Consider the following 25,169-nt stretch of genomic DNA (forward strand, 5'->3'; position numbering starts at 1 on the left):
AGGACAGTGGATGAAACGCATTGAGCCCAGGGGCATCCGGGCGCTTTGCTAGCCTGCGGGACCCCCCTTTCCAGTGGAAGGGTTGTGAGGGATCATAGCCAGGGGGGCATACTGTACCTACATGGTAGGTTCCTGCCTAGGTAGGGAGGGGCCGATGGGCAAAAGCATCCTTTACCAGACTTGCCAGAACACAACGCGCTGAGGTGTGGTGCTCTTCGCTGTACCAAATGTCGAGGTACCTGGCAAGCCTGGGGAGTGGATGATCTCGGCCAACCAGTGCCTAGCGGGAGGGCCTAGTGCTGCCACTGAACCACGCCCTGGGTCGGATGTGGTGTCTGGCCCGATGCGGATCGGGAGGAGGGTGCCGTAGTGGAGTACTGGTACAAGTCGGCCGAGGGGCGCGATGGCTTTCGACAGGGACGTGTACTGTACATGGCAGTAGGTACCTACGCAGGCGCCGAAACATGTAGAGACATGCTGCATTTCTCCCCCTTGGTTCGTGTCTTTAGCTGTGAGATAAGATTCGGACTCAGCTCTTCCTCGGCCCTTGATCTGGTAAGATGCCGGGCTCAGGCAATTGGAAACATTGCAAAGAGGCTTGAGGTTAAATCGACTGTCGGCAGGATCATGCTGTGGAAGTACCGTGGCGGCAAGACCTGTCCTGCGCCTGACACGCGACGTGTGTGCGTTACACACAAAGCATGGCGAAGAAGAATACTAATTATCATTCGTCGCGAAATATAGCTGAATCGCGGGGACCAACAGTACCAAGTGGCCAGGTCGTCCTTCATCCTCTCGGGGTTACACTGACGGGGAATGCTACCCCAGTACTTATCTCAGAGCCCGTTACGGAAAGGCCGACAGAACCGAGACCCTCATGTGGTACGCCATCGTACGTGAGTGCTGTGGCCGAGGAAATGTCAATGGCTGTACGGTACACTGTCCGTTCGGAGTGCAAGCCAGATAATGTATTTGGTCGACCCACGGAATTGTACAGTCCCACGAGGGATGCGTCTTGTGTGAGATGAACTGTCAATAGTGAGATATATGTGCACTGAACCGTCGCCGTGAATGTCGTTGGGGCTTTGAGGAGAGACACTGGACACAAGTAGTGCCAGTTGGGGCCATGAGGCGGAGCATTCGTGGGGTGGGTGCCACTAGAACAGATGGTCTCGAAGGATGTGGCCACAACGAGAGAGGGCATGAGTGACACGCAAAGGAGAATACTTTTGTCACCTAGGTATGTAGGTACTTGACCACGTTCATAGGCAAGGTCATCAGGAGCAAAAAGCATAGTGATAGAAATCAGGAGGAAAAGCGTGCTTGGTTTCGCTGACAACACATCGGTAGGAACAGTGCATTATAAGTCGGGATCTCGGCTGGGTCGTGCCTGGCCTGACTGGCAGGTGAGAATGAGTGGAGGACTCGGATGGGGGAGGCGCCAGGCCTGAGCGCGCCGTCATCCGCTCTTTCCAGGTTCAGGTTCGCTCGCTCACTCGGGCAAGCTCAGGCTCAGACGTGCCTGCGTCTCTGCTCACTCCGTCCCTCTTTCTCTCTCTTGCTCGCCCGCTGCATTAAGGCAGGGCATGGTCGCCTTTCTCTCGTTGCATCGTCTTCCATTGTCCTCATTGCTGCCTTTGTGACTCGTCCCATTCTACCTCCAGCATCAACAAAACAGAGCTCCAGGCCAACCCCCTCTCGTCCCATCCGTACCAGTTCCAGAAATCCTCGACCAAAGACCACCCAGAAGCCCTTCCCTCCACTGCAGAGCACGACAAGGGCGAAGCTTTCTTGGCAAGGTTCCCTCATTCCTCTTGGCATATGCAACCCAAGCCAAGCCCGTGGTCAGCATCGCGTAGATCCGTGCCAGTACAGCAACACCAAATCGTTATTTCGTGAGAGCCAGCCGTCTTGTATCGATTCGATCCGACGAATCCGACCTCGCAGTCACACACCCTGCCTTGCTCGACCATCGACGACGACCGCCCTCAGCGTCATCAACCGCTAGCGCTTGTTCGCCATTGCATCGCCCCTGGATGGTCGACATTGTGCGTCCTGTCGCCGCCTCCCCTCCCTCCTCCTTGACCTTCGCGCCCACCGAGCCCTTTGGCACCACGTCGAAATCGAACTCAAAAGCCACCTCAATTGAAACCCGTCGCTCCGACGCTGCATACATGGGCGCAAACCTAGATGCCAACGGCGCCGTCGACAAACAAACCTCGTCCCGCTCCTTCTTCTCCCGATTCTCCTTGCCCATTCGCACCCGCACGCGCCACGTTGCCGACTTTCACGTTCGCCCGAATGAGCCCCATCGTCAGTACAATGCGGGCGACAATGTTCGCGGCTCTGTCGTCCTGACCATTGTCAAACCTGTCCGCATCACCCACCTGACCGTGGCCCTGCACGGCTACGTGCGCGTCTTCAAAGGCCCCGCCATTGCGGAGCGCGAACTCGCCAGTCCCATCTTGACGTCTGGCCGCTCGTCGGCGCAATACCACGGCAACGGTTACGCGTCCTTGTTCCAGGATGAGCAGGTGCTTGCCGGCGAGGGGCGCCTGGAAGCTGCCAAGTACGAATTCCAGTTCGACCTGCAGTTTCCCGAGAAGGGTTTGCCCAGTAGCATCGATGTATGCCGTCCAATCGACCCTTGCTCGGAATATGCCGTGAGATGCTAACTACAAGCCACAGTTTGAGCGTGGTACCATCTCCTATATGATCACTGCGACCCTCACGCGACCGACAACTATTGCGCCTACAACGACTTGCGACCGAAAAATATCACTGGTGGAGAAGATCGACATTGGTCTCCTCCCCCGTCCGCGACCGCGAACCATTTATCTCGAACCTATTTCTAAAAAGTCGAGGAGGAGGAAACAGCAGCAGACGATTGTGGCACCGGCCAACACCAATGCGAATGGCCCAGCCGCTCCGCTGGAACGAACACCTCCCACCAACGAGGCGACCGAACATGCATCGGACCACGAATCTCACGTGGAGCGATGCACTATTTCAGAAGACACGCAGCAAGATGCGCACGACAACCCGCGGAGCCCCTTGCACCAACAACAAGATGGCCGGTCTGAGATGAGCGGCGACAGTGGTCTGACTTCCACCAGTGGCATGAGCGACCGTGGCACGGAACATCAGACGGCATCATCGCTTGCCGCCAATGCCAAGTTGCAGGCAGTCGACGAGAAGACAATCACAGCAACAGTCGAGCTGTTGCGAGGAGGTGCCGTCGCGGGCGATACAGCGACCGTCAAGGTTTCGGTTCAGCACATCAAGCGTCTCAAAAGCATGCACGGCGTTATTGTCACCATGTACCGCCAGGGCAGGATTGATACAGCTCCGCCAGCGTCCCTGTTTGCTGATATGGTGTCCAAAGACGACGCTCGGAAGTTGCAGAAAGAAGAATACTACCCCAGATCGAGAACGGGCCTTGGAGGGTTGTCTCTGTCTTCCACAACCTCCCAGAGTGTCTTCCGCAAAGACTTGTCCCAAGCGGTGGCACCTTTGATCATCGACCCTGCAACTATGGAGACAACCGTCATGGCATCCCTCAAGGTCCCGGAGGACGCATTTCCCACAATCAAGGGAGTCCCTGGCGAGATGATCAGCTTCAAGTATCATATCGAGGTGCTGGTAGATCTGGGTGGCAGGCTAGCCAATCAATTCCAGAGCGGGGGCCAGTCCAGGGCAGTTGGGTTTTCTTCTTCCCAGCCCACTGAGGGTTACACAGCAAGAAGCGGCAATGTGATAGATACAGATCGACTGCGAAGAGAAAAGGGAGTGATATCCGTTGTTTTCGAACTGGTCATGGGGACCGCCGACAGCAGCAAAGAGCGAGGCAGGAGCAACACATTACGGACTTATCACGTACAAGAAGATGCGGTCAGCCAGGATGAGATCATCAGCCCGTGGTCAGAAGGGCATGCGGAAGGCGACGATGGGTCCAGCTATTGGCAGCGGCCGACACCGACCAGGAGCACACGGCCGCCTGGGCCTCTGAGCCGACAACATACGGCAGACACAGCACACATGGCGAGTCCTCTGGATCGAGGGGAGGCACCAGCATATGTGCCAGCGCCTCAAATCGAGGACGAGAGCGTTCTCACAGAAAAGGAGCGGGTGCGTCGACAAGAACAGAGGTTATTGCCGAGCCAGCCATCAGCGGCCGATGCAGGACCTTCTGGAGCCTCAGCGCCCGAAGCCAATATTTATGACGCCGACGACGGCCCACCCTCGGCACCACCATTACACGAGCCTTCCAGGACAGAAGCCAATAACGAGCATGACGCGCCGTCAGCGCCAACACTGGAGGACATTGCAGGGCCGGCATCCCATCCAACCGAGGACAAGCTCGAGGTGGAGAGGCAGCGGCTGATGAACGAAGCAAGCGCGCCACCAGAGTTTCCGGAGGACTACGAGGCCGGACCCAGCCACCGGCCATCAGCACCCCCGGCGGATGCGGCGGACGCGCTACCGTCGGCGCCGGTGTTGACGGACGAAGACGAATATGGCGGCCAATACAGCTACCCTGCGGGACCGTCGTCGCCGAGGGACATGGGCTCGGGGTCGGAGCAACTCCCGCGGTACGAGAGGTGAATCATGCTTGAGCGAGGCGTAGTGGAAGGAAGGACAAGGGCGCCTGGACTGATATTTTGGATACCTATCTATGTATGATACTGGTGTATCAGGTGCATCTGGCGGATGGGAAAGCGGTGCAGACCCGCGACTATGATGACGTGAGATATGATAGCGAATTGAACATGATTCCCCGAGCCTGCCTTCATATTTTACTCAGGGCACCTGAGGTTATCGGTGTTGCGTCTACGGCTACAGAAGCACGCGCCTGTGCTGCGATGATCTGATTTGTCTTTCCAACGAACCAATATGGTCATCATCGACGTCACGGGTTGCTCGCCCAGTCTCGGCGCCACGACGCCGCAGCCAGACGATCGAAAGGAAGAGAAGAAGTCGATTGGCACTACAGCGGCCGAACATGCACGGCAAAGACGGCGCACCAGGACGCGTGGTGCACCCATTCGAGCGCAGGGATGCAGCGTGGTGGCGGCGGCGCCGACCAGGCTGAGGGGTGGGGTACACGGGCTGTACATCCTTCACAGCAATGGAAAGTCATCGGGGGGTTCCAAAGCATGGACACCGAGAATCGTCCAGAGGGCGTGAGGTCCCGGGAGGGAGCCTGGAGGGCAGCACCAGCGGAGGAGCCGACTGCGCGGGGGGCCTGTCAGGCTGTGTTCGTGGTGGGGTAGCTGGACCTCCTCGGGGGTACCGCGCTGGTACCGAGTCAGCTCAGACGGGCAGGTGTTTTAGCAGACAGTGGCCTCCAGTGCCCAGTTCTGCGGGTGGTGGCCAGTGTGTGCTGGACCGCCTACTCGTCAGCCCAGCCTTTTTTTTGCCTACGTATTCCCGATGGGGAGGGGGGCCAGGACTCGAGCGACCGACGGGGGTTCATCTACTAGCACCAGCCCCATCCTCGCATTACCTCACCTCACTTTCATCTTACCTACCTTCAACTTCACCTCACCTAATAATCATTTATATATTTATACAATCTTTCCCAACACCACACACATCGTTATACGCGTACTCTCGTGTCACACACCAACGGCACGGAAAGGCATCTGCGAAAGAAAGTCAAGACCCAGAAGGAGAAGATGAGCAGCCAGGATTACTACAACCCCCAGCCCCAGGGCTATGGCCCGCCGCCGGGGGGATACCAGCAAGGCTACCCGCAACAGCCACAAGCAGTACGTCCATCCCGCTATCACCGAGAGAGAGAGAGGAGAAACTCCTCACCCCCGGCGCAGCAGCAGACTCGTGAGAAGGACCAAGGCTGACATGGTTCCGACAAAGGCGTACGGCCCTCCCATGGGCGGGCCCCCTCCGCACCAGCAGGGCTACTACCCGCCCCAGCAGCCGCCGATGCAGTACCACCAGCAGCAACCGCCGCCGCCGCAGGGCCGACCTCACGGAGGTGGCGGCGGCGGCGGCGGGCAGAAGCAGAGGGGCTGTCTGGCGGCGTGTCTCGCCACGTTGTGCTGTTGCTGTCTTTGCGATGGGGCGTGTGAGGGTTGTGCCGACTGGTGAGTTTTTTTTTTTCTCCTCCTCCTCCTTCTTCTTTGTCTTCTAGGCTTTTCTCCTTCCTGCCGTGTTACGGCCGTTTTGGATGAGGCTTCGTTGCTGCATCGTCGAATACGGGCCATTTCTTCACGACCATGACGCTGACTGGAGTAGCTGTGATGGATGCGACGATATGTGTTGAGAGGCTCCGGCGAGGGTTTTGGGTGGCGAGCTGTACGATAAGAGCCCAGATACTGCTACTGCTGCTGCTCCTCCTTGGCTGTTCGCGAGGGTTTGGTTTTTGGTTCCTTGTGCATGAACTAGCTCTCCGGCTCGGAAATGGCGTTTGGCCGGGGAGTTCTTTTCTTTCTTTCTTGAATATATCATGCGATCGAATGCTATGGTTCATCCAATCTTGTCACATATTCGAACCATCTAGAAGAACATGACGTCTTTCCCATTTTCTTGCCATCACCTGTCACGTTATCATAGTAGCGATGCGACGTAGAGTAAAAATTCCTGACTGCAATGCGCAGGCTGCGTCCGTGGAAGAGGCCCAAGATCCGAGAATTAGCTCCGTCGCAACCTCGTAGCACCATAGACACGACAAGCAATTGGACAATATCACTGAGCGCAAGGCTGAGAGAACTAAACTTGCTGTCCGCACCATCAAGGTATGTCGCGCAACCCCCGTCCGGAAGAAGAAAAAAGACTTTTGCCGTGCGCCCTTCCCTCCCACAATCTACTGGTCGAGCTCAACGTAGTTGGCAGGGAACAGGCCCTGCTTTCCGTGAAGGTGGCCGAACCACCAATCCTCATCGGGGAATTCGATATCGGTGATCTTGTCGTTCTCACGGAAGCCGAGTTCTGTCATGCATTAGCTGGAATGATATCATCTTGAGAGTGCACTGCAAACGTACCGTTGTCCTCGGCGGCCTCGTAGTCAAACAGTGCCGTGGCGGTGCGGCCGGCTGCCTGCGGCTGCGGCTCCGGCTCGGCTTGCGCGGGCGCGGGAGGCGGGAGTGAGCGTGCGGCAGGCGCGGGAGCCGCAACCGCCGCCTGCTCGGGCTCGTCCTCGACGAGCTCGACGTAGTTGCTAGGGAAAAGGCCGCTCTCGCCCTTCGAGTTGGTGCCCATCCACCAGTCCTCGTCGACCATTTCAATGTTGGTGACGTATTGGCCCTCGGCGGAGCTCATTCTCGTTATCCTCGGCCTTCTCGTATTCGTACTGAATTATGGCACGCTGGCCTCCGGCTTGCGCTCCGGCGGGGGTCTGTGCGGCCGGAATGTTGGCCTCGCTGAGCTCCTGCTGGGCTACAGCGGCGGCGGCGCCGCGGCCGACATTGGGCGCCTCCTCGGGCAGGTCCTGTTCCCTGGGAAGTTCCCTCTCAAACTCCTGCGTCGGGATGGGCCGGGGCGCATGGGCTTCCGCAGGCTCAATCTCAGGCTCTGGGCCGCGGGCGACAGGAACTGCGACGCGAACAGGCGAGTGCTCGGGCTCATCATACGACTGCTGGGGTTCGGCTGGGCGCTCAGCCGGACGGGGTGGCGCGGGGGGCTCGTCATCCTCCTCTTCGTCGGTAGGAGGGGGTGGGCGAGAGGGCAGACCAGGCAGGGCGAACCCGCCCGTCGGCCGTGAGTCGCTGGGGGGAGGGGGAGGCGGCGATGCTTCGCGAGGCTCCTCTTCCTCAGGCTCATCGCGAGAGAAGGAGGGAACGGGAGGAGGCGGCGCACCAAAGCCGATAGGAGTCGTGTCCTTGAACCGATCTTTCAACGCACCGACGCCACCAGCAGGAGACTCGGGCTGCTCGACGCTGCGATCCTTTGGCTGCTCTGGCTCGCCTGTGTTCTCTTGGCTAATCTTGCCAGCGATACCCCTGCCGTACTCGCCGGTCTGGATGGCGCCCCAGCTCTTGCCGGAATATCCGCTCTTCCACTCTCCGCTCTTTTGAACTCCGAGAGGGGCTGCGGCTGCGCCGCTGATCTGGGCCGCAATGGGGGCTGCAGCAGGAGCACCTCCTCCTTCCCTAGCCTTCTTCTCAGCCCACAGCTGGGCCGGTGTCTTGCCGCCCTGGTCCGCAAAGGTACGGCTCGCAGCACCCACAGGGGCTGCCGCGGGAGTCGCAGCCGTGGGACCAAGCAAACCCAGGCCGCCGGGTGTCGGGGCCTTGGTGCCACCAAAGGAAGCCGCGCCGCCAAACTTGTTGGCAACCTTGGGCTTGGGTAGCGACGTCAGCCTTTCAGGCTGAGAAGATTGACTGAAGGCGGCGCTGCGCTCAGCCAGCGACTTGGGCTGGTTGTCTTGCTCGTCATCGGCGGCGGCAGGTCGGGCGACGGGCTCGGGCTCGGAAGGCTTCTGCTGAGCCTTGGCGCGGATGGCTGCGATGTCAACCTTGCCAATGGGCTCATATGCGCCCTTGACAGTCGTGGGCCGGTCGTCAACTTTATTTTTGGCTGCGGCGCGAATGGCAGCGATGTCGACCTTGCCGATAGGTTGGTATCCGCCCCTGACGACGTCCCCATCGTCTTGTTGCTTGGAGGAAGCGCTGAATCGTGAGGGTTCCTGGCGCTGGCTGGTGAGCTCGGCCATGTTGACCTTGGTAGGCTTGTAAGCAGAGTCGACCTTCTCAAGCTGAGAGCGGGACACCTGGGGGGCGTCCTCACCCCAGCCATCCTCGTCGACGTTGCCGCCTCGTCTGTTCCGGGCTGCGACTAGGGGGTTGGAAGCGGAAGAGGATGTGGGGTTGAAGACAGGCTTGGATGCGACAGGTGGAGGTGCGGGGGAAGCAGTCGACGAGGCGCCTGCCGAGTACTTGGCACCGGAGGCATCAGCAATCTTCTTGACAATCGACTCAGGCTCGAGGTCGCTGTCTGAGCGGGCGGTAATCTGGACGTGGTAGCCGTGGAGGATCTTGGACACGGCGGCAGTGTGGGTGGTGAAGTAGCCCTTTGTCCTCTCGGGGACACCACCACCGCACCAGGCAATGAGGGCATACTTGGGAAGGCCGCTGTTGGGATCCTTGACCTTGACGAATGCGAATTGGATACGACCCTCGCTGAAGTCCTCAATAAGGTCGGCAAGCTCGCCGTCTAGGAAGGACATGGTCAGCGGCTGTGTGATATTCTATGTAGGCTTGTGTAGGGTTGGCGGGAGGCTACATACCTCCAGTGCTCTGGACCTTGAGGATGCTCTCCTTGGAGCCAGAATCTTGGAAGGCGTTGGCAAGAGGGGCCTGAACAGAGAACAACGCCCATTGAGCATATGTCGGAGAGCTCGAGCTTGGCGCAGGACCGTTGATGACGCCCTGGTAACTGCTCTTGATCGACTGCCCGTTGGAGGACAGATTGAGTGACGCCATAGCGATTGATGGCTACGCCGCCGTTGTGTCGTCAGTCGCAGGTCGAACGGGGTAGGGGAGAGGGAGGAGTTGGCAATGTTCGTCGAAAACAGCTATCGAGGGTTGCTGTTTCGCGAAAGGAAGCTGACGTGTGTATGGACAAGGTGAGGTAGGTATGGTGAGGTAAGGTTAGGTTGCAAGCAGCTTGGAATAGTGGACGGAGCGACCGGAGAGGCTGTGCACCAGGATTGGGGACAGGCAGCTAGGTACATGTAGGCAACTGGGGGGGGGGATGGCCTCCGCAGGTGGGAATGGGTGACAGGGCGACGAGGCACCGATCCGCCGGGTTACGCAGTCCTGCTGTGCCAAGGCTCCGCAGAGCGGGGCATGACGAGCCATCTCAGCGAGCTTCACCATGCGTTGAGGGGCGGACAGCTCGGTGAGCCGCAGCTCCAGAAATGTACCTAAGGTACCTGCCTAGGTACCTACCTAGAAAACGCAAGGACCCCGGTTGCCGCATGTGGATTGCACCATATGACGCAACCGACGTGAACTGGGAGACATGGTCTGACTTTGATGCATCAAAACAGCAATTGAGACGCAAATATCCGATTCACCAGGCCTTATCCGAAACTCCCTCAGCTAGCCTGCCCCGCGATCGGTCCACGGGGGCGGGCAACAATTACCATGACACAAGCCGGCCACCAACAACTTCGCGCACTTTACTAATCTTCATTCAAATCGCAAACCCGCCCCAGCTCGTCCTATGACTGTGAGGCTCGCCTTTTCTTATCAGATCGGCTTTCTCGACCACTCCAACTTCGCGCGCCATCGACAACTCGTCCTCTTCCGAGCATACCAAGGGTGTAACAAAAAAAATACAGAGCTTATCGCGGGGCTGACAAACTTGACGTCCATCGCAGCCGCCCACCCGGACCCCGCGTCGACCGCACACGCACACGTACGCCATAATGTCGACCATCACCGAGATCACGAGCGTGCCCGACTGGGAGAAGCACCTCGCCTCCCTCGCACCGACCACCCTCCTCATCATTTCCTTCCACGCGCCCTGGGCCGCGCCCTGCGCCCAGATGGCCACCGTCCTGTCGACCCTCGCCGCAGACTACCCCGTCACGAGCCCACCACAGACCTCCTGGGTCTCCATAAACGCAGAGGAGCTCAGCGACCTCAGCGAAACCTACGACGTCACCGCCGTGCCCTTCCTCGTCCTCATCCGTAACGGTCAGGTCGTTGAGACGGTCAGCGGCAGCAGCGCCGTCAAGGTGCGCACGGCCATCGAGACGCACGCGAAGAACACGGGTGCCGCCGCCGGCGCCCCGGCCACAGTCAACGGCAACGAGGGCGTCGCCGCCGATGGCGTTGCCGCCAAGCCCGACGAGCCTGTCGACCCGGAGAAGGCCAAGGAGGAGCTGTTCAAGCGGCTGGCGGACCTCGTCAAGGCGGCGCCCGTCATGCTCTTCATGAAGGGCACCCCCAATTCGCCGCAGTGCGGCTTCTCGAGGCAGCTCGTGGCCATTTTGCGCGAAAACTTTGTCAAGTTTGGCTTCTTCAACATCCTGGCGGACGACGAGGTGCGGCAGGGTCTCAAGGAGTACGCCGACTGGCCCACTTTCCCCCAGCTTTGGGTTGATGGTGAGCTCGTGGGTGGACTGGATATCGTGAGTTCTCGTCTTGCTGGTCATCGCGCCGCGTGCCCTCTAGTAGCTGACAGAAAGCCAGGTCAAGGAGGAGCTCGAGAACGATGCCGACTTTTTTGCAGCGTACAGCGTCAAGACGGAGGGAGAGGCAACGGCATAGGAAGGTTCAACAATACGGGATATCATGATTTCTTTTCACGTTCAAGAATACATTTCACGCCATTGAGGGGACCCGTTCTACGCCGTGAGTCCTGATGACCTGCTAATCGACCGACAAGGCTTGTGGGAAGATGAGTTGGCAGCTCCAAACAGCCTCGAGATCTGGTAAGACAGTCTTATCGTGATAGAACCTGCCCGAGTTGGAAGCAAGCCTAAGTTTGGATAAAACTGTCGTACCAGATCTCGAGGCTGTCTAGGCTATGGTCATATTTGATATGGCGCATGTTTTTCTCTTCTTCCGCCCCGTGATACACCCCGCGCCTCATATCAGGGTTGCAAGCAGCAGTCTGATGCGATGCCAGCCCTATCTGGTATGAGACGGGCAATCGAGCTTAACATCGCCGTGAGACACGGACAGGCCTGGCTGCTATGGCCCTTAAGTGGTTTGGGAATATTGATTTTCTCTCTTAGCCTAGGTCGCTGCAACGGCGTGCTTGGGGCATGCACGGCGCTGCCGATTATGCATGTCAAGAGGCAGGTTGGAGGTTGGTGGAGGAAACACGGTTGCGGTCCTCAGTATCCTGTCGGGACAGTCAGGCTTTTCAGAAAAATCATCGTCATGTGTTGGGTCGCGCAATGCATCGTCTTGGAATCGCTCGCTCGAAAGAGCTCCTCCGCACTTGCGTGTCGTATGCTGCATGTTGCTGTCAACTGTAGAATTGTCAGCGCCACACAGGTCGCGCTACTCGATTGGAATCTGCGTCTGGCGTGGACAGAACAAATCGAACGGCACGAGGAACAACATGCTCTCCATCTTGACGGACGCGGCACTGGCGGTGGCAGATTGCAATCGTAGACGGTCAAGAAGCGCCGTACTGGGGGTGTCGAAGAGAGGATATCTATCCAGGCGTCAAGCTCTGACGGTGCCTTAGATGGTTGTGAGTCACCGGCGAGTGATTAAGAGTAGCGCTTCGAGCTTCTGACGGCGTTGGCATGACGCTTTGTTCGCGATATGCTGCATGGAAGCTCTTAAGTCCAGTCTGAAGGGGTCTGGGTGGTGAGAGATTCTCGAGATTGTGCCGGAGTTTAATGTTAACTCCGGTGCAGCCCTCCCAGATTGCCGATCAGAGGCGCAGTGCAGGGGAGGTGACCCGACTCTAAAGCTGCCCTAAGGGAACAAGCCTTCACATGGAAGCAAGCCGAGCGGGCATCGCCCAAGCCTCGTCGCGTTGTTGCGTCGTCAGTGTGAAGAGGGGCCTACCGTTTTAGGGATGAAGCATGGCATGTGTGAGGGGAAATGACAGACAGGTTAGGTGGGTGCCCAGGCAGCCAGGGAGCCGCTGCAATCGGGGTAGCATCCTTCCAGGCAACTACTGCCCTACGCGGCGTCGACGACGAGGCTGGTGGCGCCTGTCCCTCGCTGACAGCGTGCGTCTGGACGCCTGGCATCTTAGGTGCCTACTAGGCAGGGTACCTTACCTAAGTACTTACCTAGGTAGGGAGGGTCGAGCCTGGTGTAGAGACCCTGGGCCATTGAGCCAAGGTACTTCTTCCCGCTGCATGGACACTAAGCGCGATGCAGGTAGTGCCTTCTTCGTGCCTCAACCCTGCCCAAAATGGCTTGATGTACGTACCAGCTTTCTCTCGTCGTATCTCCCCGAGCCTGAAGGGACTTTCGTCTTTCAATCCTAGGCCAACCCAAGGACTGCTTGCCTATCCGTGATATTTTCTTCCGCGCCATCGCTCTTGAGTGCCCCATCTGTCGCGTCTCCTCTCCATGAGCACAACCTTCATCTTCAAAACCATCACCCCGCACCACTCCGAGGACTGGCCCCTGCTCCGTATAGTCACCTATCAGATCGCTGCTTCGCTTCCTGAATTTGAGCAAGTGCTTCTTTGGGAGATTCCGTGGGAGCTTACTGATGTAAGTCCAAACGCTCTCGCGTGGCCCCAATCGCATCTTACATACAGTCGCTTTGCCAGCCACACAGCCTGTGTACACACAGTCATTGACTCTGATCTTATTTAGCAGTCGCAAGACCACAATCTGACACGCTCCCCTTCCTATTCTTGTTGAAGCGGCCAACAGCGAGGCTGTCAGATCAGTCCTGACAGCGACACCATCGCCGCAGCAGCGAGCGCATCTCCGCCGAGTTTCGTGATCACCCAAGACTTCAGGGCTGCAGCATCGGCAGATAAAGGTCTGCAGCAATCTTGGCGATTCATCAAGTCGCACAGGCTGTCGGACTGCGCCCTTCTCTCGAGTCTCCCTCTCGAGACGCGCACAGTTGGCGGCCACACTCGAGTTTTCGCCTGTCAGCAGAGCTTCTTGCGGTCAATCTCACCCGCACCCCCAGTCTGCCACTGGATCACTGCATTGGCACCCAACAAACTGTTTCGCCATTGATCTCATCCACCATATCTTGTCAGCATGAGTCCCACACCGCCAGGGACATCCTCCTCGGGCCGCTCCCCCGAGGAGCAGTTCCGTGTCGTGCGCAAGAGGAACCGAATTCCACTGAGTTGTTACCCGTGCAGGACAAGGAAGTAAGCATTATCACCTCCACCCACTGGCGAATACTCAGCTAACATGTGAATGAACAGACTGTAAGAAGATCAATGCAACTCAGCATGCTCAGACGCTCAGACTAATTCTTCAATGATAGGAAATGCGATAGAAGCCACCCATGTAGCAACTGCGTCAAACGAGAGGGCGAGGATGTGTCGACATGCTCGTACGCCACTCCGTCGGCGCGCAAGAAGACCTCTACCGCTGGCGCGTCGACCCCCGATGACATGCAGAATCGCATCGATAGATTGGAAGGACTGGTGTTGTCCTTGATGCACAACGGCAGTAACGTCGAGGTTACCACTTCAGGTGCTGCTCCAGGCGCTTCGTCCTCTTCCAGCCGAGCCAACACAACGCCCGGGGAAACCGACCCATCAACATCTGCCCTGACGAAACAGCAGACAGAGACGAGCATGGACGATGCAGAAGACGACGACAGCGATATCGATGATGGCCTAGCTACGTCGCTTGGAGTTCTCAAGGTCGACAACGACAAGGGAAAGTCCATGTATATCGGACAGGCACATTGGCATCTCATCTTGGCCGACATTTCTGAGGTCAAGACGTACTTCAACAACCACAAGAAGGAATTAGAAAAGGGCTACGAGACTGTCAGAAATTCCAAACCAGCAAGCGCATCTGATGGTCCGACCCTTCTCTTTGGACAGTCGCGAGCCTCCCCGGAGCAGATTCGGGCCGGATTACCATCGAAGACGAGCATCCTTACACTATGCGGAAGATACTTCAACTCACTGGACAATACGCTAACCGTAGTCCACGTGCCAGCCTTCCAACAGCAACTACGATCTCATTTCCAAAACCCAAATGAAACCCCTCTGATGTGGCTGGGCTGCTTGTATGCAGTTCTCAGTCTTGCGCTGCATAGTTACAGCAAAGCTGGCGACGAACCACCTGAGTGGAAGGGCAGGGCGCTCGATATGGCTGCTGAGTACCGTTCGCGGACAGTACAATGTCTCCTTGAGGTGGATTACACGAAGCCGGTCGAACACACGCTGGAAACCATGCTTCTCTATCTTAATGGAGAATATTCAGCCCGGTTCGATGCCGATATGGCACTCTGGCTTATCGGCTCGCTCACCACGAGAGTTGCGTTTCGATTAGGCTATCATAGGGACCCCAAGTGGTTTCCCTCGCTGACACCCTTCCAAGCTGTACGTATAACCTCGTGCGCTTCTGTACAGGGGTACTAACAGATGACAACAGGAAATGCGACGGCGCGTTTGGGCGACAGTCAGGATGAGCGATATCTTCATGTCACAGCACTTGGCCCTGCCAGCAATGATACACGACCAAGATTGTGACACGGAGTTGCCCAGCAATGTTTTCGACGAAGATTTCGGCCCCGAGACGGAGATCATGCCACCACCGCGCCCCTCAACGGAGCCCACGCCGATCGCTTACGCTCTCGCAAAATGCAGACTGGGTCTTGAGCTGGGCAACATTATACAAGTCACGGGGAGAGTCGGCAGACAGGTTCATTATGAGGAAATTCTTCGGTTCGACGCCAGGCTTCAGGAGATCATGGAGGAATTGCCCCCACATCTCAAGATGACGCCGTTGGAAGGATCGCAGGATCCTGTAAGCCTGCTGATGGCAAGATTCAGTATCGACATCTTGTACCAGAAGATCCTGTGCGTTTTGCATCGCAAGTACCTGACGCGGGCGAGAACAAACCCACGATATGCCCACTCTAGGCGCACTGCGATAGAGGCCTCGTTGGTGACGCTGCAACACTTGGCCACCCTTCATCGGGAAACTCAGCCGAATGGAAGGCTGAGATCGGTCAAGTGGTACATCAGCTCCACGGCAACAAAGGACTTCCTGCTGCCTGCCATGATGGTAGTCATGGACCTGCATGTCGACAAGAGGGAGACTGGCAAGCGGCGCGAGTCAGATGGAGATTTCTTCTGGACGCCAGAGCAACGCATGAACATGATCGGCAACCTTGAACTGACAAGAGACGTCTGGAAGGGACTCGCAGACACATCCATGGAGGCATTCAAGGCCTCTAAAGTTCTCGAGATCATGCTGGAGAAAATTAGGTCTCCAGAGCCATCAGAACCTATCCCTGAGGGCATAGATCCGTTCGCGGAGGCCGATACGTCTCAGGACATGCACCCCGAGCACTCAGCAGCCGTCACGCTGGGTATGCTCTCCGGCGGCATGACGCCCAACACAGCAGCGGTACTCGCAAGCATGCAGCAAGCCGATAGTCAGACCACATTTGGCGACGTGGACTTTGGCATGTCGGGTGGCACGGGGATGACGCCCAATTTCCCGCAAGATATTGACATGAATGTGCCGCAATCCCCGTTTTCCATGTTTGGCAACCTGGAGGCAGGCGGGGACCTCATGGCTAACTTTGACTGGGTAAGTTCACTCATATTTCTGTTTAGGCCGAATAGTGACTGACAGCTATGCAGAACGCTTTCGAAAGTTACACGCAAAGCGCGAATTGGGGTGCCGAGAACGGCTTTGGCTTTCTAGCACCTCAGCAACCGGACCAGGCGCCAAGCAGCCAAGCACAGCAGCCCAACAACGGCAACAAGGAATACACATATCCTAATCCCAATGCATCTGGCTTGTAGAGCCAGACCAATGTACATTACGAATTGATGATATTTCCAGTTGGGGAGAAACATGGAAACGGAGGCAAAAGGCGGTCCATATCAAACGGAAGGCAATCACAACTTTTAGGACATTTTGGTTAGAAACCAGGGAGGCTTCTTGAAATTTACAAATCTCAATCTATTCCCCTCTCACTCCACCGCTAGCTCGTTGATTTTGAATTAGGACATGCAACCTGCAGTAACAAGCGAACGAAATAGACGAGGGCTACGTCCGAGGCAGGCCTCTGCAGGCGAACCCCGCCTCTGGCGAGCCATCGCATTGCCGGCCCTTCATCCATGGTTGGCATCGCGGGGGCAGCTGCATGATAGATTGCCGGGCGAGGCCTCACGTCATAGTCCCCCGCGTTTCTGCCCCAGGGCCGTCCCATGTCCTTCATCAAGAGGCCTCGAAAGCCGCCTTGGTGGGATGTCGAGTCAGCTTTTGATCGTGACCAGGTGATGAGTCGATACTCGGCCGGCGGAGCAAAGAAAGCCGAAAGAAATCGAGAATGTCTCCGGGGGTGCTGTATAGATTTTGGGAGGAACCTCATCGGTGCACACTGAGGCGGAGAGCCTTATTCGATGAGCAGGGCTTCTTTAGCTGGTCGTGGAAGACGGCAGGCTGACGGCAACGGAGCTGCGTTGGATCGATGATCCAACTAGTTCTGCAGATGATCTCAAACCTTGGGTGGATTCTATTCTGTGCAAAATTGTTTACCACGGAGCAGGGCACATGAAACCAGCGACTGCCAACAACCAACTCAGACTGGGGGTGGCGAGCTGGTTCAGACTGTAACACAACACGCCCTGCTTCTCGTCAACGAGCTACCCCTCGCCAACAGATCCAATGCATGGCTTTCAGGTCGGAAACGTATCGGCAACATCTCTAGAACCTGGGCCTTCGTGGTCAGTATCGGTCGTTGTTATTGTGACTGCAGTCAAACGTGTTTGGGCTCCGGACAGCTTACATGCGGACCCTGAGCCTCCGTTGCCCAACACCACCGAGCAGTCACACGTGCTCGGGCATGTCTTGGCCACTATGAGCTTCCTTTTCTGGGCCTCATGAAGACTGATGTTAAAGTGCCCTGCCGGGGTACGAACCTGATCTGCTGGTCGTCAATGCCTTTGCATGTGTCACGATTGGTGGGATAGGGGTTGGAAGCATGATGACACCCAGAACCAAGGTTGACCCCGCGATGTACCGAGATCGTATCGTGTAGCTGTTTCCTTGGCTCTGGAGCTTGGTTTGATGAGGTGTGTGTGTCAGAGAGGTTCGCGAGCTTGCTAGTGAGCATCACGTCTCAGTAGGGGACGCATGAGTATAAATTCAACGTTCGCCTCTGTCTTTTGTCGATCTCAGAACACAAAAGGAAAACACGAAAATATAATCACCTAGCTCAAGATGACTTCTCTCACGTCCTACCTTCTAGCCGCGGCCGTCACCTCCCTGGTAGGCGTGTCAGCGCACTACAACTTTGAGTCCCTCATTGTCAACGGCGAGGTCACAGGCCCGTACCAGTACGTGCGCTCGACGACCAACTCAAACAGCCCCGTTGAGAATGTAGCCTCGGCCTCCATGACATGCAACCAGGGCGGCAACAACGCCGACATTCGCGCCCGAACCGCCACGCGCACCGTCCAGGCTGGCGACGAGCTCGGCTTCGCCGTCAACGCCGACCTCGGCCACCCGGGGCCCCTCTCCGTGTACCTCTCCAAGGCCCCCGGCGCGGCAAAGGACTACGTCGGCGACGGCGACTGGTCCAAGATTTACGCCCTGACAACGCGCCGCTTCGACCCCAACACGGGCGTCGACTGGGCGCCCTTTCCCGCGAGCATCGGCATCAAGAACTTCACCTTTACGCTGCCCGCGCAGACGCCGCCGGGCGAGTACCTCCTGCGCGCCGAGCACGTCGGTCTGCACGCCGCGCAGAACGTCGGCGGCGCCCAGTTCTACATTGGCTGCGCGCAGATCAAGGTCGAGGGATCCGGCACCGGCACCCCCGGCCCCACGGTCAAGATCCCCGGCGTGTACACGGGCCAGGAGCCCGGGCTCAAGATCAACCTGTACTGGCCGCCTGTCACGAGCTACTCGGCGCCGGGGCCGGTGACGTGGCCGAACAGGTGTGAGGACCACACGGCGAATCTGAATGGGCGGGCGAGCGATGGTGACTGTACCCCGCTGCAGTAGATCCGGGGGCAGGTCGCTGAGGGGGGCTGTTTGTTTTTGATGCGCATGGCCTGATTTGGTGTAAATAGCCAGCCTCGTCTTATTCCCAATTCTATGATTCATCAAATGGGAGACAATTACGATGATTGTAGCTCTCTGTGAGGTGTGATTAGGTGCGTTGCAAGGCCCATAGACGACAGATGTCCAATGCTTGATCAGGTCTGTCGGCGAATTTACTTTTGTTTGAATATCATGAGCGATAGCAGGGTATTAGTCAAGGTGAGATCGCTCATAGAGTCATCATTATTCTCAACAGCCTCGTAAGTAAACAGACGGATACGTAACAGTATGATTAAGACACCGATTACGAACTTGAAATATAGTTATAAGAGTTATGTATGATTTCCTTCTTTTCATGCACTTCCGTACTACCATATGTGCACAGAGGTCTCACGGCGAACATGTATTCCCAATATTTTTATTTCAGCAACAATCATCTTGCCTCACTTACAAATTAGGGGGCCATCCGGCTGGAGAGAGCATGATTCAACTGTAGCCGATGGCCCAGATTGTACCCGGATGACTTGCCTTCCACCATTCAGCCCCATCCGCCCGAGACACCCTGGCGGAGCGGGCATGCCCTTGATCAGAGACTCTGATTGATAGTAAACCATCATCCATACCTCCAACAGCAAAAGCCACGTAGCTCAGTGGTAGAGCGCCCAGGTTTCTTCCTCCTAGAACCCTTTCCGCTCTCATAGACCTAAAGGCCATACATGGTCATCTTCTCCCCTGGGAGGTCGGTGGTTCGAATCCACCCGTGGCTGAGCATCTTTTTTTTTTCTTGGAACAGCATATCTCCTTTGAAGCCAACACCAGATTCATAGTCAGTGGAAAAGGAACGGGATTTACGCGGACAGAGCAGACATTGTCATTGATATGCTACCGTGCCCCACGCCCCGTTAGACAAGCTAAGGCGAAGAAGAAGAGGAAGAAGAAAGTTTTAAAGGTTGGACGAGAAAAATGCCCAAACAACACAAGTCCTCGATCAATGATTCCCGTCCTGACGGGCGAAATACCTAGATGCCAAACGCATCCTTGGCCCGCTGCCAGTAGGCCACCCTGTCGTCGGTGACCTCGGTACCGACGCACTCGGACAGATACTTGTCAAGTCCCTCACGGCTGCCGGACTGCAGCGCCGCCCGGACGCTGGCGTCGCACTGGGTCGTCAGGAACCAGGCGGCCGAGGCCCACGAGTACTTGTCCGGCAGCACGAGCTCGAGGACCTTGTTCTTCTGGTCGTCGGTCAGGCTGTCGGCACCGACGCCGGCGGTGATGCTCTCGGCCTCGGCACGCAGCTCGGGCACGTCGAGGACGTAGGCGAGGTTGAAGTTGATCATCTGCAGGTTGCGGGTGCCCTGGCCGGGGCGGCCGGGCGCGGGGAAGTGGTTGCGGTTGTACTTGAGATCGCCCGTCTCAAAGGCGATGAGGGAGAGGAGGGCCGAGATCTCGGCCGGAGCGTAGACCTTGTGGTCGCTGAAGGCCTTGATGAGGTAGGGGGCTGCCTCGGCGGCGGTGCGGCACTCGGCGGCGAAGTCAGCCGCAGGGTCGCAGGATGCCGACTTGGGCGCCGTCGCGAGGATGATGGACTCGGCGTCGGGGGCCGTCGTTTTGGTGGGGCCGCGCGGTGCGAGGGGTGCCGCGAGGGCGGTAGCGACGAGCAGAGTCGCGGGTAGGATAGCAGAGAGATGCATTTTGGGCGAGCGTTGATGTTGAAGATGATGTCAGATGTCGGAGTTTTAAACGTCTTTCGGGTTTTGTGTGACTCGAGAGTGACCGGCAGCGTCTCCCTATATAGTGCTGAGCGGACGTATGTTGTTGATACACGAAACAAAGATAGTAACCGTTGGAGAAACCAGCCTAACAACAGCGAAGAACCAGCACGGCCTGTGAGCACAGAGCACAACGGGAGCGAAGAAGGAGAGTGAGCGACTGAGCGAGCGAAAGACAGGCAAGCAGGCAGGCAGACGGACGAAAAGAAGAGCGGCTTAGCAAGAAAAACGAGGGGCGGTGTACACGGTCAGGTCAGGTCAGCACAACTATCGTCAGAACGGCCAAGGCGAAGTCTTATACGATGCAGAGAGCCTCTCACTGCTGGCGGCTGGCTGCTGACGGCTGGCTGCTGGCTCCTAGCTCAGCAAGGTCCAGCCTGACCTAACGCTCACTAACCCCCTGAACAAGGAGGGTCTAGCGATGTCCCGTGCCAGTGCAGTGCAAGCGCAGCCATGGTGGCTGCTTGGCGTGGAGGGGAGTCTCGACTAGCAGCATTCCTCCCTCGCGGTCAAATCAAGTACCAGCCAGTCACGATCAAACGATCAGCCTTCGTGCGCCTCTGGCGGATGGCCGGCACAGGATGCTGGCGAGACGGAAGTGGGAAAAGGGGGCGAGCAGCTGAGCAAACGGCTGTCGAGTCTTGTCTTATAGCAGTGGTGGTTTGACGAGAAGAAAAGACCATGGCGGGTTGAAACATGACAGGCGCTGAGACCTCTCGAAACAAAGCCGACTCTGGAACCTGATTGGATGGTGCGTCAGAACACGAGCTCAGGGATCGGCTGTGACGGCTTCTGGGTCTTTGAGAGCTGATGTCTCTGGGCCTTGGAGAGAGCTGTGCCTCTGCGTCTCGGTGCTGAGGTGCCCAGTTGTTGGGACGGTGTCGGCTGGACAGGTCGGCGGGAGATGGGCTCTGCGTACCGGGCTGTAGTCGGCATTGTCAGTCCAGGGATGTTGTTCGTTGCATGATGATGGAAAGAAAAGGAACAGCATCAATAGCAAGGCGCAGGCAATCGAAAATCGGGAATCGAGACTCCCTCCCACCTGACCCCCAACCCCACCTTCTTCGTTGACCCCCACCAACTGAACTGAACCCCCCTGCCACTCGTCGACAAGGCTCCCAACGCGCCTTGTCAATCAATCATCCAAACGCATCCCACCCGCAAACACCACCATCCATCGCAACCGACGCACCGCTGCCCCCCATCATCGACGCGCAACATGGCCGAAAACGTGGCACCCACGACAGGCATCGCCGGCGCCACGCCGAGCCTGCAAATGTACAAGCAGGAACAGGTCAAGCTCAAGGCCATGCTCGAGCAGCGCAACCAGGTCGCCCGCCGCCTCGCCGCCATCGAATCCGACATTGAGACCAAGGAGGCCGCCTACCTCGACTCGACGCCCCACGGCAACATCATCGCCGGCTTCGACAACTACATCAAGGGCACCAGCGGCGCCGGCGCCCAGCGCCGCAAGCAGGGCAACACGGAGCAGCACCGCGTCTTCTCGCGCTCCAGCATCTCCTATCGCCCCGGCAGTGCACGTTTCACCCCGACCCTTTCTTTCCAACCTGTCGCGGAGGCCAGGGGGGGGCGCCAGATGGCTAACACGTAGTGCAGGAGGTCACGACGCCTGGATCTGTCGGTTCGACCCCCGCGTCCCACGCGCCGACGCCCATGTCTACCTCCTTCAAAGACAAGGATGGTGCGACGCCGACGTCGACAACGGCTGGCAAGGGCAAGAAGAATAAGAAGCAGAACGAGGAGGACAGCGAGGCCGAATCCCACGCGCCGAATAAGAAGCGCATCAACTTTGGCGCCGCGCGCAAGTGAAGTTGTTGTTGATGCTGGGAGGATGGCGTTTCAAGGTTGATGGTCGATGAGTCCAAAACAAGAGAAATGGGCAGGCAGCAGGGGTTTGGGACTTGGGAGCGGCGTTTGGCATCATGATTTTCGATACCCGGGTAGAATTTACAGGCAGTTTCTTGCTGGATGAACACCAAGTCCCGTTCGTTGTCGTTGTGTGAGCTTGCCCGCTAATCGACATGCTTGGTAAGGTCACAGTGACCATGTTGCGTCGGCAGAATTTCTCGGTGGTCAGTTTCAGAAAAAGTATCTTTGCACTTGTCGATGTACCACAATCTTCTTCGGAAGGACTAGGGGGTGGATGGAGTTTGTTCAGGTCCAGAGCCAGAGCTTGATCAGGACAGGCCTGGTATATAGTGTACGGCCTTCTCAGCCCGATAGCAATTTACGAGAATCGACGTCTTGATAGAAGGTTCAGCCTCATTTGTTGGGCCTACTGTCATTGAAGAGACCCAATTGTTCGGCATACATTTCATGCGAGAGCTCCCCACCTCATGCTCTAACCTCGAGGCGCATCAGCCAAGGTATGATATCAAGAGGCTAGTAAGCTTGCTGTTAGTCCACCACGTGCAAAGAATCAATGTCAGTCTCCTACCTCCTCGGGGTTGAGAGGTCGCGTCTGTGTTGTCTGTCACTCGACTTGTCCTCGCCGCAGTTCAACTTGGGCCAAGTGAATTACGCAATCCAATGCCCCCGTGTTGTGATAGTCTGGGCTGTGTGTGCATTCAATCCAACCAAAATTGCCCAACGTGCTCTCCACATAACACAATACCAATCGACAACAAAGCTTCTCGGGACGCCCGGGTCCAGAAGTAACCCTCGAAAAGTACTCTCTGCAGCTTCACGAGCCATTGATAGGCATGATCATCTGGGATCGGCATCAGGAGCTGATTGACACGCGGATGCTCTGGCGTAACAACATGGCAAGCCGAATACCCACTGACGATCGGTCAGTATCAATGGCTCGGTACATGACGTCAAGCTGGTCTTTCTGACCTCTTCTTAGACGAAGAGAATGGACTGGGTTGGATCACTGGCCATGTCACGATGCCGCACTCCCGGACGCGACTCCACTGTCGGGCCATCGTGCAGGGGGCACCTTTGCCATCAGAACCTAGAACAAGAACAGGCCCCTATCCGGCTTCGGTAGGGTCTGCACCTGGTATACTTACGAAGCGGCAGATTCAGCCAGAGAACAACACATCACAATGAGCTGCCGACAGGAATCGGCTCATGTGCTGCGCATAGCAGTCGCACAACCACGTGTTGTTCAAGAACCATGCACTGAACTAGTCGAATTCTGGGTTTGGTCAACGCTTATATTCCGGTCTATTCGTAGCAGTGCCTGAATTCTCAAGCTTTCTTCTGTCTTCAAGGGAACTGCCGGGGAAGTGGGAGTGACGGCCCAGCTTGCAGGCAAAGTTCAGTACTGCGTCGCCGTCACTACTGTATACAGTACACACTCATGACGGTGTTCTGGCAGGGTAGAAGGAAGTACGATCTGCACAGCCAAGTTCCATCGGGTTCCAGTATCGCCCCTGGTCCAGGTCCTAATTCGATGTTCCCATGCGCGAATGATGATGACCAGCTTCCAGTTGAAATACGGAACAGCAAGTTCTGACTTCAACCTGACGTTTGGCCCCTGAACTAGTACTGCCGTGCCTGTTCCAGACAAGGACAGAACTCCGAGGTGTTACTTCGAACTCAAGGGCAGTGTTAAACGTTCTCGCACATTGAAAGCATTGATTTCTTTCCTGGACTGCCTGGGCTTCGAGACAAAGTCCTTTGCATCAAAAAAGGCCTCCATGACGGGTTTGCCGAACAAGGTTTGACTCACAACAGCACGCAGCAAGTGGGCATGTAGACGGGCGTGTACCCTACCTACCTAGGTGCTGTACATGACGCACCCAGGCTGGCCGGTACTTCGGTATTGGCACCTGTGTGTAGTATAGCCAGGCAAAGTGGTTCGATACGAGATCGCCCCAGCGTAGCACTAGCCCCTGGGAGGGACCGACACGAGAAAGCCAAAAATGGAAATCGAACAGACCGGGCAGAACGAGCTCACGAGTCAAGGTCTCTGCGTGGGGACGGCAGTAAGTTTATTCTGTATACTATATATAAGAACATTCTTAAAGTTCGCTCTGAAGCGTGACTCCTTTTGCTCCATCATTCAACAGCGTTTTCCCATAAGTCAACCCAACAACCTTTCACATTCGTTCTCCACCGACCACTTACACATTTCCCTTTCTCGTCATGTTCGCCAAGAACCTCGTTGTCGCGCTGGCGCTTGCCAGCTTCACGTCGGCCATTCCCCTCGACGCTCGGGATGACGACTGCCAGACAGCCTACAAAACCTGCATCTCCGACGGCACCCCCGAGGTTGCGTGCTCGTGCGCCCTGACGGCCTGTGTGGGTGAAGACAACGCCCGCAACCGCGAGTACTGCGCCATCGCCATCGCGTCCCTCGATCCGACGCCGACCTCCATCCCCGGCGGCTGCAACCCGGCTCACCCTGGATCCTGCCCCGAGGCCACGCCGACCCCTATCCCGGGTGGCTGCAACCCCGCACACCCGGGCTCTTGCCCCGAACCCACGCCGACTGGCATTCCCGGCGGTTGCAACCCTGCCCAACCGGGCTCCTGCCCTGAGCCTACCTCGACAGAAATCCCCGGGGCCTGCAACCCGGCGGACCCCGGCTCCTGCCCTACGCAAACGCAAACAACCATCACCCGGCAGCCGGCAGCCAACACCACCTTGCCGGGGCCTCCCATCGGTACCAACGGTGCCGAGCGCAACGCAGTGGGCCTTGTGGCCGTTGCCGGACTTTTCGCTGCCCTTCTCTAGACGCGTCGTACATAGATAGAATATA

The 25,169-nt window shown here is 57.2% G+C and overlaps 9 protein-coding genes and 1 non-coding gene across 10 annotated transcripts; 8 read left to right on the plus strand and 2 right to left on the minus strand.

Moving 5' to 3' along the window:
* Positions 1 to 2,036: 2,036 nt before the first annotated feature.
* Positions 2,037 to 5,187, plus strand: VDAG_04399 (pH-response regulator protein palF/RIM8; the record flags this gene model as incomplete). Its single annotated transcript, XM_009650846.1, has 5 exons — positions 2,037 to 2,627; positions 2,689 to 3,642; positions 3,842 to 3,891; positions 3,984 to 4,592; positions 4,929 to 5,187. The coding sequence occupies 5 exons, from the start codon at positions 2,037 to 2,039 to the stop codon at positions 5,185 to 5,187; spliced, it is 2,463 nt and encodes an 820-aa protein (XP_009649141.1).
* A 491-nt stretch (positions 5,188 to 5,678) lies between these two features.
* On the plus strand, positions 5,679 to 6,111 carry VDAG_04400 (uncharacterized protein; the record flags this gene model as incomplete). Its single annotated transcript, XM_009650847.1, has 2 exons — positions 5,679 to 5,771; positions 5,878 to 6,111. The coding sequence occupies 2 exons, from the start codon at positions 5,679 to 5,681 to the stop codon at positions 6,109 to 6,111; spliced, it is 327 nt and encodes a 108-aa protein (XP_009649142.1).
* A 715-nt stretch (positions 6,112 to 6,826) lies between these two features.
* Positions 6,827 to 9,443, minus strand: VDAG_04401 (AbpA; the record flags this gene model as incomplete). The annotated part of the gene is made up of 4 exons (XM_009650848.1): positions 6,827 to 6,951; positions 7,005 to 7,276; positions 7,314 to 9,174; positions 9,248 to 9,443. The coding sequence occupies 4 exons, from the start codon at positions 9,441 to 9,443 to the stop codon at positions 6,827 to 6,829; spliced, it is 2,454 nt and encodes an 817-aa protein (XP_009649143.1).
* A 950-nt stretch (positions 9,444 to 10,393) lies between these two features.
* VDAG_04402 (monothiol glutaredoxin-5) lies at positions 10,394 to 11,240 on the plus strand (the record flags this gene model as incomplete). Its single annotated transcript, XM_009650849.1, has 2 exons — positions 10,394 to 11,101; positions 11,163 to 11,240. 2 exons carry the CDS (start codon positions 10,394 to 10,396, stop codon positions 11,238 to 11,240), a joined length of 786 nt encoding a protein of 261 aa, XP_009649144.1.
* Positions 11,241 to 13,670: 2,430 nt separating this feature from the next.
* On the plus strand, positions 13,671 to 16,417 carry VDAG_04403 (uncharacterized protein; the record flags this gene model as incomplete). The annotated part of the gene is made up of 4 exons (XM_009650850.1): positions 13,671 to 13,786; positions 13,906 to 14,980; positions 15,033 to 16,199; positions 16,253 to 16,417. The coding sequence occupies 4 exons, from the start codon at positions 13,671 to 13,673 to the stop codon at positions 16,415 to 16,417; spliced, it is 2,523 nt and encodes an 840-aa protein (XP_009649145.1).
* A 1,423-nt stretch (positions 16,418 to 17,840) lies between these two features.
* Positions 17,841 to 18,626, plus strand: VDAG_04404 (cellulose-growth-specific protein; the record flags this gene model as incomplete). The annotated part of the gene is made up of 1 exon (XM_009650851.1): positions 17,841 to 18,626. The coding sequence occupies one exon, from the start codon at positions 17,841 to 17,843 to the stop codon at positions 18,624 to 18,626; it is 786 nt and encodes a 261-aa protein (XP_009649146.1).
* A 675-nt stretch (positions 18,627 to 19,301) lies between these two features.
* Positions 19,302 to 19,432, plus strand: VDAG_20139. Its single transcript has one exon. It is a non-coding gene; the product is annotated as a tRNA-Glu (tRNA).
* Positions 19,433 to 19,684: 252 nt separating this feature from the next.
* Positions 19,685 to 20,359, minus strand: VDAG_04405 (uncharacterized protein; the record flags this gene model as incomplete). The annotated part of the gene is made up of 1 exon (XM_009650852.1): positions 19,685 to 20,359. One exon carries the CDS (start codon positions 20,357 to 20,359, stop codon positions 19,685 to 19,687), a length of 675 nt encoding a protein of 224 aa, XP_009649147.1.
* Positions 20,360 to 21,656: 1,297 nt separating this feature from the next.
* On the plus strand, positions 21,657 to 22,267 carry VDAG_04406 (uncharacterized protein; the record flags this gene model as incomplete). Its single annotated transcript, XM_009650853.1, has 2 exons — positions 21,657 to 21,972; positions 22,050 to 22,267. 2 exons carry the CDS (start codon positions 21,657 to 21,659, stop codon positions 22,265 to 22,267), a joined length of 534 nt encoding a protein of 177 aa, XP_009649148.1.
* Positions 22,268 to 24,553: 2,286 nt separating this feature from the next.
* On the plus strand, positions 24,554 to 25,144 carry VDAG_04407 (uncharacterized protein; the record flags this gene model as incomplete). The annotated part of the gene is made up of 1 exon (XM_009650854.1): positions 24,554 to 25,144. The coding sequence occupies one exon, from the start codon at positions 24,554 to 24,556 to the stop codon at positions 25,142 to 25,144; it is 591 nt and encodes a 196-aa protein (XP_009649149.1).
* Between the last annotated feature and the right edge of the window lie 25 nt (positions 25,145 to 25,169).

The sequence above is a fragment of the Verticillium dahliae genome, genomic scaffold (genome assembly GCF_000150675.1).
Source record: "Verticillium dahliae VdLs.17 supercont1.7 genomic scaffold, whole genome shotgun sequence".
NCBI classification, from domain to species: Eukaryota; Fungi; Ascomycota; class Sordariomycetes; order Glomerellales; family Plectosphaerellaceae; genus Verticillium; species Verticillium dahliae.